Source organism: Gracilinanus agilis, chromosome 2 (genome assembly GCF_016433145.1).
Source record: "Gracilinanus agilis isolate LMUSP501 chromosome 2, AgileGrace, whole genome shotgun sequence".
Lineage (NCBI taxonomy): Eukaryota > Metazoa > Chordata > Mammalia > Didelphimorphia > Didelphidae > Gracilinanus > Gracilinanus agilis.
The window spans coordinates 555,722,203-555,736,261 of record NC_058131.1 but is presented as its reverse complement, the minus strand read 5'-3'; the positions used below and the strand labels follow the sequence as shown (position 1 = coordinate 555,736,261).

Sequence of the window (14,059 nt, the reverse complement as noted above, 5' to 3'; positions counted from 1 at the left end):
AGAATAACTAACCAAATTGTGATAAATGATTGTGTTGCAACACAATAGAGATATTAGAAATGAAGAGAAAGACAGAAAAACTTGGGAAAATCTATTATGAATTGATGCAAAGTGAAGAGAGAAGAATCAGAAGAACATTGTAGAAAGTAATGGCAATATTGTAAAGGTGATCAACTATGAAATATCCAGCTACTCAGATTAAGACAATGATCCAAAACAGTTTGAAAGAACCCATTATGAAAAATGCTGTCCATCTCCAGAAAGAAAACAGGCAAACTCTGAGTACAGATTGAAACATACTTTTTTTGCTTTCCTTATTTTTCCTGGGGATTTTTTTGCATGTGTTTTCTTGTGTAATATGGCTAATATGAAACCATTTCTTCCATGATTTCACATGCATATAGAATCAATGTCATATTGCTTGCCATCTCAAGAATGCAGGATGGGCAGGAGGGAGGGAAAGAATTTGGATCTCAAAATTGTTTTTTAATGAATATTTAAGATTTTTTACATATAATTGAAAATATTTAATGAAATAAATAAAATTACTTTTTAAAAGGCAGGAAATATTCAGGGAGGAAGAGAAGGTTATGAGGGGCTTTGAACACAAAATTCTGGGTTTTACAATTAATTGAAGAGACGATAAGAAAGGATTGGATTTTATTGGGTAGAAGGGTGACATAGTCCAACTTGAGCTTTATTTAGATCACTGACAGCTGGGGGAAGATCAACTGGAGTAGGGAAAAACTTGTGGTAGGGAAGCCAACCATCAAATTATTTCAGTGATGCAGCTGTGAGGTCATAAGGGTGGCAGCAGTATCAGAGGAGAGAAGGGGCAGATGTGGAGACATTACAAAAGTAAAATCAATGTATGTTGGTAACTAATTGGAGGTGAGCAGGGATATGAGAGAGTAAGGAGTTGAGAATAATCTTTAGGTTGCTAGTCTACGTGTTGAAAGGATGGTGATGTAACAGTAGAAATAGGGAAATTGGGAAGAGGAGCATTTGAGGAAAATATAATGAGTTTAATTTTGGATGATTTGAATTTAAGATATCTATGAGATATCCAGACTGAGAAGTTCAAAAAGGCCAGAGATAACTAGAGAGAGATTAGTTTAGAATCTAGATCCATTGGAGCTGATGAGATCTCCAAGTAGTGTATTATAGAAAGGGAAAAGGGGCAAAACAAAGTGCTTTGGGATACCTACTCCTAGCAGACATTACCCAGAAGAAGATCTAGCAAAAAAAATAGGGCAGACAAGAAAAGAACTGGGGAAGAAAATGTAATTGTAAAACATGTAAATCAAAAGAGAGGAGAGAATCAAGAAGATGATCATTGATGGCATCAAAGGCTTCAGAGTAGCCAAGAAGGATGAGGATAGAGAAAAGATGGTAAGGAGTCATTAGTAACTTTCTACAGAGTAAGTTTCAGTGGAGTGAGGCCAGAAACCAAACCATAGAAATTTATGAAAATTATAGGAGGAAAGGAAATGAAAGAATCTATTATATATGGCCTTCTTAAAGAGTTTAGCTATAAAAGAGAGGAGAGACACGGGAAGACAGGTATAGGAAATGAATGGAAAAGTTTGAATTTTTTAAGGATGGAAAGTCCTGGGCATAATTGTAGGTAGTATGGAAACAGGATTAAATACAAAATCCTCTGTTTGGAATTCAAAGTCCTTCAGAATAACCAAGTTCCTCCTATACTTCCAGTCTTCTCACAACTTACTCTCTGATACATACTGTTTGATCTAATGACAATGGCCTTCTTGTTGTTCCTCCAACAAAACAAAATCTCTCAACTCCAGGTATTTTCTCTAGTTTTGCCCATGCCAGGAATGAACTCTTTCCTCATCTTCTAATATTGTCTTTATTTGCTTCCTTTATTTAAGTCCCAACCAAAGTCCCACCTTCTACTCCCTATTCTAGCAACTTCTCTCTCTTATTTCCCACTTACTGTATGTAGCTTGTTGGTATATATTTGTTTGCTTGTTGTCTTTCTAATTAGACTCTGAGCTCCTTGAGGGGGGAGACTGTTTTTTGCCCCTTTTTGAATCCTCAATGCTTAGAACAGTGTCTGGCACACAGCTGGAATGTAAGAAAAGTTTATTGACTGACAGATTAAAATGAGTGATAAAGTGAAAATGAAAGAGGGAACAATCTGCTGGAAAAGATGAGATGGAATGGTATCTTTTCTATATAAAGGGGGTGTTGCTTTCACAAGGAGAAGAGATAACTTGTTATGTGAGAAATGGTTGAAGATGGAGAAAGTTCCTGAAGGCACATGGGAGAAATGAGTTGAAGAGAAAAGTAAGCTCTTAGCAAATTTCCTCAATTCTTTTTTGGAGAAATATGAAACAAAGTTCTTAGCTGAGAGGATGAAGAGAAGAGGAGGTTTAAGAAAGGATGAAAACTTTAGAAAATGGGCTATGGGAGAATGGGAAGTGAATGGGAGAGTGATAAATTAGAAAAATAGAAATGAGGGAGTAGCTGAGATTGTACACCAGAAATCTGGAGTGGACCCAGCCAGCACCTTTTGTAATTTTCTCCAGTTTCATTCATACAAATATGATCAAAGGCTATGGATGATGGGCAAAATTCAGAACTGAGATCTAGCAAAGCAAGGTGTCTTATAGATGGAAGGGGCAAGGGATTCAAGACAAAAAGACAATGTAGAAATTAACTTCCTGCTTTTGAGTCAATGAACATCTCAGTGGCCTATGAAAGAAAACAAACAAACAAAAAAGCCACAGCCACTCAATCAGGACAATTACATATTTATTGAAAATTAAATTTCAGGGAAAATATTCCACAGTTTTTAGATATATCATTTCTCTGTAAAGACCATTCCAGAGTAGACTGTTATGTCAGAGACCCTTCTCAACACCTTTTATTTCCCTTTAAGTCACCACTTCATATCCTAGTGAGATTCAAAGAAGAAAAGAATAGAAATGAAATACAGAGAGCTCATATAAAATTTTTGTTCTCTGACTATACAAAAGGTGAGAAAAGAAAGAAATATTAAAAAATAAAATAAGAAAAGAAACATGAAGACTATAAGGGCAGTAAGAATGGGTCAGTTTCCAGGCCTTCAATTCTAAGAGCCCAAACTAACGTCAAAATCCTCCTAAAAATGAGCTACATGAAGAATTTGTCAATCAGCAAGCCATTTTTTAAAGCACTTCCAAGTATGGACTCAGTACTAGATATAGAAAAAACAAAAATAAAGGAATTCCTGTTCTGAATAAACTTATATTCTATTGGAAAAAGAAGAAAAGTGAGAATTTCAGGGCATGAGATTAGAAGTCAAGGAACAATGAAAAGTTCCATAGAAGGGGGAAGTGGGTAAAACTTGGAGAAGAGTTATCATGGATGTGAGAAGAACCTATATGGATTCCAAAACTGTTTCCAAACCTTAGGAATATTCTCCTAGAATAGGAAGACTGGTTTTGCATCCATACAATATATCTTGATTCTTGTAAAAATGGTAACCCCCTTATATCTACACTTAGGGAAAATGGCACGGGTCTTGACAACACAACGTGTCACCAACATTGGGTAGGGGCTTATATGGCAGGGTAATTCCTGGAATGACGGTTGGCATGGACTGAAATTTGCACAAGTTTTGAGAATGCTGTCGTTTCTCGCATGGATGAAAGTGTTGTAATACAGGCAGGCATTTTGGACATTTAACCCCCTCCGCCTCATCATCACATTACAGTATTTGGATGAGCTTCCTAAGACATTGGTCCTAGGGTAGTCCACATGATCATTCCAGAAGTCCGGGGTCTGGGAGACATAAGCAAAGTGCAGGAAGAAGCCCAGGAAGAGGATCCGCATCACAGCATAAGACATCTTGCCTTGGAGAGAGAAGAAAAAAAAGGAAGCAGGACCATGAAATAGCAATCCGTGACTTCCCCTGGAATACCTCCTCTACAATCCCTTCATAGCTCAAACCTTGGTCACTTTAACTCCATTTCCAGTTTGCCTTCATTATGTTCTGTTGTCATCTATTCTAGATTACATTCCTTTCCCACTTATATATCCCTTTTTCATGTCATCCCTCCAGATCTTAACCAATATTTCATCATACAGTCTTGGCCTTCAAATCTTTTAACTCCATTTAACCTGGCCTTGAATTGAAACTTAAAGGTGATTGAAGAGTAGAGACAAAAAAGGAAAGAGCCCTCATTTGTCTTCTCCCTTTTTATTCCTATGCTGAGAGATCACTTCCATATTCACTCCAAGACTAAATCCAAGAAGGACCACCAGACAATGAAAGCTGGAGGGAAAGCTCCTGCCTGGCCGCCACATTCAGGGAAGCACTCTAAATGAAGCTTTTGGATGAATATTTTTTTAAAATGCACAGATTTAGTACGCACCAATATCATTCTTCATGGCATTGAGCTATGAATTTTGTGGAAAACCAAGTAACTTGTGATACTGACATTTACAAACTGAGAAAAGTAGGACAAATGAGTCAGTTTCTGATTTTTCCTTGGACTGGAGAGGCAGAGTAAGATGTCTTGTCCCAGCTCTGTTTAGAAAACCTCATTATAGGAAGGGAGAGATCTCCACATAGTCTAATATGCATATAAAACTATCCATTTTTACATCANGCTCTTCTGACCTCAGAGCTCTCTGCATAGTGCTCTCTGAGCCATTATCTCCACATGGGAAATAACGCCATTTACCCTATTACTTTCATAGTTTTGCTATAAAGAAATATTTTTGTGTCATGGAATAGCCTATTCATATGAGCTATATGTTTTTGTCACTATCAGATCCAATCTCTATTACTTAAGTCTCTTCTTTCTGGAAGTTTTTCAGTACTTTAAGCTGCAAACTTTTGAGCTTGGAAAGAAAATTGTGTAAATTCTAATCTTTGGTCAACTTTTTTTTTTTCATAACCCTTACCTTCTGTCTTAGCATCAATAATATGTATTGGTTCCAAGATAGAAGCACGGTAAGGGTTATCAGTGGGGGTTAAGTGATTTGCCCCAGGTCACACAGCTAAGAAGTGTGGGGCCTGATTTGAATCCAGGACCTTCTACCTCAAACCATTCAGTCAGCTAGCTGTCCCCCCCCCACACACACACACACACATTGGCAAATTTATGACTGATCAATTCTCTACTCTATGAGTAAGGTATAATTTGAAATGATCACTTTGTGCCTATCCCAGGGAAATTAGGTAAAGACTGTGCACCTAACATAAAGTAGAAACCTAAACATTAGACTGAGTGTAGGTAGAGAAACCAAACATGGAATAACATTTTCCAAAGTTAGCCACAAGTGGATCTAATTCTAGGACAGTATTTATAGTGAAATTTTAAATTTTTTATTATTTCCTTTTTGACAAAAGTATTTCCTCTACACCAAGATATGCATTACATTTTCTGTTGTTATAAATTATGAAACTTTTCTTTTTAAAATATATTTAATGTTCCCTCATTGATAAAGTTTTGTACATTTTCAATGATAATAGCTAGAGCACATAATCATCTATATCCTATGTCCTTGCTTTTGCATTGACTGCTGCCCATTTCTGAATTGCTTTCCTTTGTTTTTATTTTTCTTCCAGCTAATGGTTCATCTACAAGGCTGTCCAAGATGATGAACTATCTGTATTTAGGTACTAACTCAATGGGATTCATATCTTGTTCAAGGCAATATGCAGTCACCAAACACTCTGTTTTGTGGGAAATGAAAGAATCATCACTGCGTAGTAGATAGAAAGCTGTACTTGGGTGTCAGATGTGGATTCAAATCTTGCCTTAGATATTTTCTAGCTATGTGGCCCCTAACAAATCATTTAATCACCCTATGCCTTTCTAGTCTCATCAATAGGATAAGGTAGATGGGTCTGAAGGCGTTTTAGCTCTTAGCCTATGATTTTATGATCATGACATTTCCTTCAATTATTTAAAAGTATTGCTTTAAAGAGATATCCATAATTTCACTAGACCATGAAGGGGTTCCTTGACAAAAACCAGATTAGGTACCTCACCTCAGGAACATCTTTATCCTTATGCTTTTGAGCCCTTGAACATATCAGTGGCCTCTGAAAAAAAGAGATAGTGAAAGAAACTAAAAAACAGCCATAGCCACACAATCAGAACTAAGAAATTATGGAAAACAAAATTTGAGGGGAAAAAAATCAACAAACCTCAAGTCCATAACTTCTCAGTAATGATCCTTCCCGAGAAGATTATCATACCCAAGACTAGGGGTCGGCAATGTATGGTTCTCGAGCCATATCTGGCTCTTTTGAGGCCAGGTCAGTACTGAACTCTTTATCTGATTTCTGTGTCTTGTACTCCCTCATCTAGAGATTAAAATTTTAATTCTGCTATTCTTCTTGCCTGGCTACACACACCCTGTAGAAAAAGCAAACCCTGCTGACATTGTCCTTTGAAAGCTGGATGAAAACTATCTAAAATCAAAGGTTTATTCAAGCTTTTGTTGTGAGATGTTGCCTCCCAGTTCTCACCTCAGGAACATACTTATCTTTCTGCTTTTGTGCCAATGGACATCTCAGTGGCCTATGAAAGAAGAGATGGTGAAAGAACCTAGGAAAACATCCATAACCCTCAGTCAGGACAACAAAGAAATTATAAAAAAATAAAATTGAGGGGGAAAATTCCAACAAACCTCGGGTACATAACTTCTCAGTAAAGACCCTTGAAGAGCAGATTGTCACACCTGAGACCTTTCCCAACTCCATTTCTTATCCTTACTCCACCACCACCCCTTCTTGTAAGGTAAAAAGAAGAGAAAACAAAGGCATAAATGAAATTCACAGAATCCTTGCCAAAGACTTTCTTTCTGTTTACAGAAAGGAAGTGGTTGAGAAAGGTCCCAAAAGAAAAATATGAAGGGAAGTTGAAGTGAGGATGTTTTCAAATCTTTAATTCTAACAGCCCTACTCTAATATCAAAGCCTCCATAAAAACTTAGCTAAATTAAGAATTAATCAGTCAGAAAATAATTAATAAGCTCTTCCTATGAGGCAAGTATGTTCTAAGAGTGAAGATACGAAAAACAAAAGTGAGTCTGTACCCTGAAGGTGCTTACATTCTATCAGAAAAAGAAGAAAAATGAGAAATTCAGGTGCAGGATAGAAGCTAAAGTATAGTAAAGGGTGTCAGAGAGCTGGGGGTGGCGGATAAATAAGCCTAGGGGAAAAGTTTTCACTAATGGGTGGCAAATAAGATCCAGAAGTGTGGAAGATAAACTTGCCTAACCATATGGTCTTGTTGTTCAATCATATAGATTGCATTGATTCTTTTTTTAAAAAACCTTTACCTTCTGTCTTAGAACCAAAACTGTATATTGGTTCCAAGGCAGAAGAGCAATAAGGGCTAGACAATGGGGGTCTAGTGACTTGCCCAGGTTCACACAGCTACGAAGTGTCTGAGGTCAGATTTGAACTCAGGAAGTCCTATCTCTAGGCCTGGATCTCAATCCACTGAGTCACCCAGATGTCCCAACATGGCCTTGATTCTTGCAAAATGGAAATTTTTTCTGTATCGATAGTTAAGGGAAAAAGCTTGTGAGCTGACATAGCAGTCTGTGATCGTAACTGGATCAGGCTTTCAAGACAGTTTAGTCCATTAGAACTTCAGCAGGGCTCAAAGAAATTTCCACAGATATTGGATGGTGCAGTTTCTCTCATGGATGAAGATGGTGAAATGTTTGCAGTAACTTCCCTCAGTCAGCCCTTTCTACTTCATCATCACATTAAAATACTGATCTGATTTTCCTAAGAATTTGGTCTTGAGAGAGTTCACATGATGGGTTCAGAAGTACTGGGCTTGGGAGAAGTTAGTCAGTTCCAGGAAGAGGAGCAAGGAAAGGATCTATGTCTCAACATGTGACATGTTGATGAAAGAAAGAAAAATGGAAAAAAGAACAGAAAATAACCATCTGACTTTTCCTGGCATACAAGTTCCTCATCCCTTCATAAATCTAACCCTCTACTATACCTCCATTCCCACATGCCCTCACTATGTCTTCATCTCATCTTCACTCTATTACATTCTTATTCCTCTTATATGTCTTTTCTCTCAGTGTCTTCTCGCAAAATCTGTGCATTTGCCCCACCTCATTCTCCTGTTATTTTTTTATAAATCCTTTAGTATATGTATTAAATCTGATCTTAACTTGCAATTTTGAATTGACATGAGGGTGGAGGTGAAGTTACTCAATAAAGGAGATGCCATCTCTCCTTTCTCTCCTTCTCTTCCCTATCTTGAAAGGTCACTACCATATACATCCAAGATGTACCATCATAAAACCAAAACTAAGATGAGTAATAGGCAAGTCAAACTGCTTCTCAGGATTCAGGGAAGCACATAAAAGTAATATTTTTATGCTGATCTTTATAAATGCACATTTTTATTGTCTGCCAATTCCAATTTTCATGACTTGTAGTGAGAAATTTGGGGAAAGCCAAGTTATATGTGATACTGAGGTGTGTTGGAAGAAATGAGTAACTTTCCAACTTTGCAATTGGAATAAAAAAAAGTCTTGTCCTAGCTATAGTTAGAAAACCTAACTCCGGGAAGGGAGATGTCCCCATCTACTCCATGGAAAACTATCAATTCCTAACATCCTCAGGATGAGAAATAGCTACATAATAGGGGTTTGACAACATTCTGTTAAGCCCCCTAACATGAAAACATCATCAGAATCCTCTTTTTATTTTCCCTTTCATTATTCCTTTAATATAATGATTACACTTATCATCTTTCCCACTATAGTTTCCCCAATCCTCATCATTTGATCAAAAAGGAATTTTTTAGCACTGCATCCTCTCCTGGGAATAACCCCAAAAGCCTAGTCCTATTCTTACACTCCCTCCTTTCATCTATTGTATGTACTCTACCTCCACAGATTTAAGATCCAGTTGGCTCCAGAGATGGGAAGAAGCCTTAGTGTCTCTTCCCTTTAGGGTGCTCCTGCTTTATACTCCCATTAAATGGGTAGAGTTGGATAAAAGTATGGCCATGGCTTAGCTAAGAAGTGATATAAAGGTCATTGTTTTCTGGGCTATGATTTGCAGAAGTTTTCTAAACTAAACAGAAAATCCACAGCTATTCCCTTTTGTCCCAACTCTCATCACCCACCCAACCTCCTCCCCCCGTTACCACTGTCTATGCTTGAAAAACAATTCTGTATAATTTTCATAAAATCCAGACAAATTTTTTTTGAAAAAAAAAACTTCAGGAAAAGAAGGTTGTTAACTCTCGGAATCAAGAAAATGAACTCTTTGGAGAAGGTGCCATAAAGAAATCTAAAAGAAATCTACACTGCATCAGAAGGTCCAGAATGAACTCTGGGATGTATTGAATGAACTGAAAGGGGTTGAATATATCATTTATTCTGAATGTAAACTCTTATGCCAAAGGGGATTGCCCTCAATTGACTTTTTGTCAATGCACCTATCAATCATTGGTTTTGCTCTCTCTCTCTTATTTCCCTCTTATTTCCAACTATTGTAATTTCCTCTTAGAAAGTGCAATATTGTATGCACCCTTAACTAGAAGATCTTTAGAGGTATAAACTAGTTATATTAAAAGATTCATTGGGAAGACTAGTCTCCCAAAGAATCACAGGGGGGATTGTGAAGCTAGGATTAACTCTCCCCTTGCCTATTTTTATCTAATCAAATCAAGAACTTGAAGTACCATTAAGTATGAGAGTTCACAAGTCACTTAACAGAGTAAGTAACAACTCCAAAGGCCACTGCCCCACCCCACATACACACCCTTGAGCAGTGCTAGGAAAATTGAAAGACTGCCATTGATTTCTGTGAAGAAGGAAGAGTGATGGGAAATGACGTGAAACAAAGGGGTATAAAAAGAGACCAACAGGGTCTAGCATGTATTCCCTTCAAGGCGTTTGGAGTGATTGGTTCCAAAGATTCCTTCTTTGGCTTTGGAGGAGGTTGCATTGGTGGAACCCTGACTATAGACACCACCAGGACTTCTGGCTTGGAGAGATTCCTGCCTTGATGGCTCTGCAAGGAGACCCTCTCTGCCCATTGGTGCTTTGGTGGAACACTCCCTTCAGTGAGAGTTCTCTGGAGATACTTTTTCTCTTGGATCCTGCATCAGCTTGTTGGTAAGTAACTTGGACTTCCACATGGAGATTGGAACTTTGTCAGGGAGATAGCTGAATTTCATCAAATTAGCACTTAGGGTAGGCTAGACCTATCTCTTTCCTTCCTACATTACATACTTTAATTCTTTCTCTTTCTTGTTATAAATAAAATCTGCTAACAATTTTTTCTGGCTTAGGGATAATATTTTTAATTCAGCAACCACAACATTGAATTTATAACTCTCTAATTTAGTCAAAACCCCAATTTAACCCTTATAGGTCAGAAACCAGATTTTTCTGGGAAACCCAAATTGTCTCCATAACTAGTAGTATGATGTGACTATAGAAATAAGAAACAAAAATCCCTTTACTAGTTAGATTTCCTATGAGAAATTCTCCAATATACTAGTATTTTGAAACTCAGTATATTCCTCTCACTATCTTAATAACAGAATCAAAATGTTCTTAATAGAATTTCTTCAATAATGCATTGTGTATTTCTCTGCCTTTTAACCAAACATAATTCTGCTTCTTCTGGCTGAACCAGGGTCTTTATGATAAATAGTCATTATCATTAACATTTTTTTAATCTGAACCTATGTAGAATAGCAAATCATAGGTGGAAATTGAGTAAGCCACACTGACTCCATCTTATAACTTAATTTTGGAGCTAGCACAATTCCCTTTCTATTAAGCTATAGATCTAGACTAATTTCTGTTTTGTGAGAAAACTTTATTCAATTATATGAATTGCAAGAAAATTTTATTGTATTGTTTGATCTTGTCCCTGCATGGCTGGGAAACTGGACTACCTCTGCTTGGAGACCATTAACTAAGGACCTAGGTGATCAGAAACCCAGTCAGCCCCAAAGGAGTTTTCTCACAATTATACATCCCAAGGAACCCATGCATCTTATTTGAAAACTGGCCCCATACTGATCAGTTTGCTATTTCCATGCTCCTTTAATTGTTTACAGATGGGTAAACTTAGTGGATGTGGAACAGGGAATTTGCACCTGTTTACTTTCCTTGTTCCAACTTGGAAATTGATCTTTCCTTCAATTAGAAATTATACTATCTAATTTTGGTTCTTGGTTAATTATTTTATTTAATCAATTGATATTATTTTGTTAATTGCTTTTAATGAATAAAAGTCTGTCTCCTCCTGTATTCCGAGTCCTGTACCAAAGCTGAGGAGACATGGTCCTTGTTTGTTGAGCAATTGGCACACATTGCTTAATAAATTAATATGTTTGGAAGCTTGAACCTTTGTTTCTGCAGTCATTTTACCCCCCCCCCCATTTAAGAAGGTAAGAAACTCCTAGAGACAGAGTAGTCACTTTCCACCAATGCAAACTCTTAATTAAAAGTTAAGAGAAATGCATATTGAAACAACTCCGAATTTACAACTTGCCTCTATCGGATGGTAAAAAATAACAAAAGACAAATATAGCTAATTCTAGAAGAATTGTATTAAAAAAGGGCATCACAATGAGCTTTGACTCAGTGGTACTACTAGAAGATATACTTCAATGGCATTAAAGACAGAGGGAAAAGTCTCATATTTATAAATTCATTTGCATAGTACTTTTAAAAAACTGGAATCAGTTGGGAAATGGCTAAATAAATTATGGTATATTAATGTAATGGACTATTCATCATTGGAAACAATAAATATAAAGAATTGGGAAAATTTACATGAATTGATGAATATTGAAATAAACAGAACAATTGTTGTAAGGCCCCATGTGTGGCAAGCCTCCCAACTTATGGAATGGGGATTTCATTATGTTACTTGAAGGCGGGCAGAATAGACATCTATGATCTTTTCTTCCTTCTTCCTTCTCCAAGATTAATTAATTCCTTAATTCCTGCCAGGAACAAAAGTAAAAAGTCTGTTCTTCTCTCCTCAAAAAGTGGGAGTACCAAGCTAGAATTATATCTATCTACTTTACTTAAACATTTTAATTTGGGAGATCAGGTTCCATCTAACTTCTGATCACTGTTTAGTTAATGGTATAAGGAGGGTCCCAAGCTTTATTTCCAGGACTTGATTCCCTTCTCACAAAATATCCGTTTCACAAATAACAAATATAGCAATTATCAAAGAAAATCCTTTTATACAAATCAGTAGCAAAAAAGAAATCAGAGAGGGTATGTGTGGAAGAATGCATACCAGACAATACAGAGTAAAGGAGTTTTCTCATTGGGAGAGAGGTAATTCAGTTCAACCACGGAGAAAATCCTAGTTCTCACCAAAATAAAAGTTTCCCAAAGTGTCTAGTGTAGCAAGCTGGAGATTAGAATGTGATGGAGAAAGTCAACTTTTCTCATGTTTTCCTAGTCTTTTCATTCCGCAGCATGAAATGGAGTTAGCCTCTTCTACCATCTTCCTTTTCAAAGAGAGAAGTCAGAAGAGCCTGAAGATATTTCAGAACCTGAACAGAATTTCAAAGAAGTTCCAAAGAAAACTGATGAGCTCTCCTCTCCCATCCTGGCTAACTCTATCTCACCTTACACAGGGCAAGGCATTCATGTCTACCAATGAAGAGAAAATCCTATACCAAATATGACTGATCATGACTTCAGAATTCTGAGGACTACTGCTTCTTGACAGAGAAATAGTGGGAAAAGGTTGTGGAATGAGGCATTTCTTTCATATATGCCAGAGTATAATTATTACTCAGTGAATAACGACAATAATACTAAAAAATAAAAAAGTTTCCATATAGCATTATTTTAAAATAAAATTGAGTTTAGTCTATAGACTTTATGACATTTATTTTTCCTGCTAAAAGGCTATTTTTCTTCCTAATGAGTTTTTATGTTCTGAATATCTGCAGCTCCTGAATAAGTGATTTCTTACACATGAATGTGACTTATAAGATGCTAACATGAATCAGTTTAATTTTTACTTCTAATTAGTGCCTTGTTGGAACAAGCAGTGGTTGGAGGACTTAAGAGTCTTTAGCTTTCCTAAGTATGAAAAGGAAAGGAGAGGAGAATACGAGTCTCTTGAGCATTTGAGAATTTGCTTTACCTTGAACCAGTCCATGGGAAGCTTTGGGATCTTGATTCTGGACATGACTGATAGTTCATAATGGTAGATCAGTATTCTGTCGTTGTTTCCTGTCTGCTCGTTGTAATGGTTAAAAGAAGTTTTTCAATTCTTTGTGATATTAGTGCTTGAGTGAAAACATAAAAGACTCCAATGAAAGAACATGACTAATCTCAATTCCCATTGAAGAGGAAGAAAAACCATGGTTCCTTAGGTGGAGAAAGACGTAGTGACAGTAGTAGGCACTGCTGTGGCTACCTTTCTATTCACCGTGTCACCATGTAGTCCATGAACTCATAAACATACTGTCTCTTCTGAACCTACTATGTGGAATCTTTCTTTATCTTAGGAGAAAGAATTTTGGAAATAGAAGGAATATATGGTCTTTGAGGGGTGGGAGGATGTACCCAACATCCATTGACAAGACTCCATGGAAAAGACTAACTGAAAGCTGAGCTTGGCTCAGACAAAAGAACATAAGAAGTACTCTGAGACTCAGCCTAAAACAGTGGATCAATCCAACAGCCAAGAAGTTGTATCTCAGAAGCTAGGAAATCACTTGTCCATTGGCTTTGCTGAACTATAAAGTAAATTTGTTAGAAGGAATAAATATAGTGCTCTCTTTAAATCTGAGTTCTCTCTCCAGAAGGATAGCAGTGGAGAAAGGAAGAGTTTATACAAGTTTAGAGGGATATTTTTGTACTTTGTTCTGGTTCTATCTTCTCAATAAACATTCCTTTGTAGAAGTTAATTAAAATTTATTGGTCATCATTAATAACAGATATCAGTTGGTCAAAATGACTCTAATATCTTAATTACTGGTTAGATTATATTGGGAAGATACTAATTGGCATTGGTCAAACTTGGAGACTAGAAGCTAGCTACTGAAGAAATC

The 14,059-nt window shown here is 36.8% G+C and overlaps 1 protein-coding gene across 1 annotated transcript in view; it reads right to left on the bottom strand.

The window, feature by feature from the left end:
• Positions 1-3,855, bottom strand: part of LOC123234128 — a 50,328-nt gene extending 46,473 nt beyond the window's left edge. Inside the window, exon 1 of the mRNA XM_044660072.1 lies at positions 3,507-3,855. Within this exon, the coding sequence (XP_044516007.1) occupies positions 3,507-3,855 (349 nt within the window). The remainder of the gene's footprint in view (positions 1-3,506) is intronic.
• Positions 3,856-14,059: the final 10,204 nt, after the last annotated feature.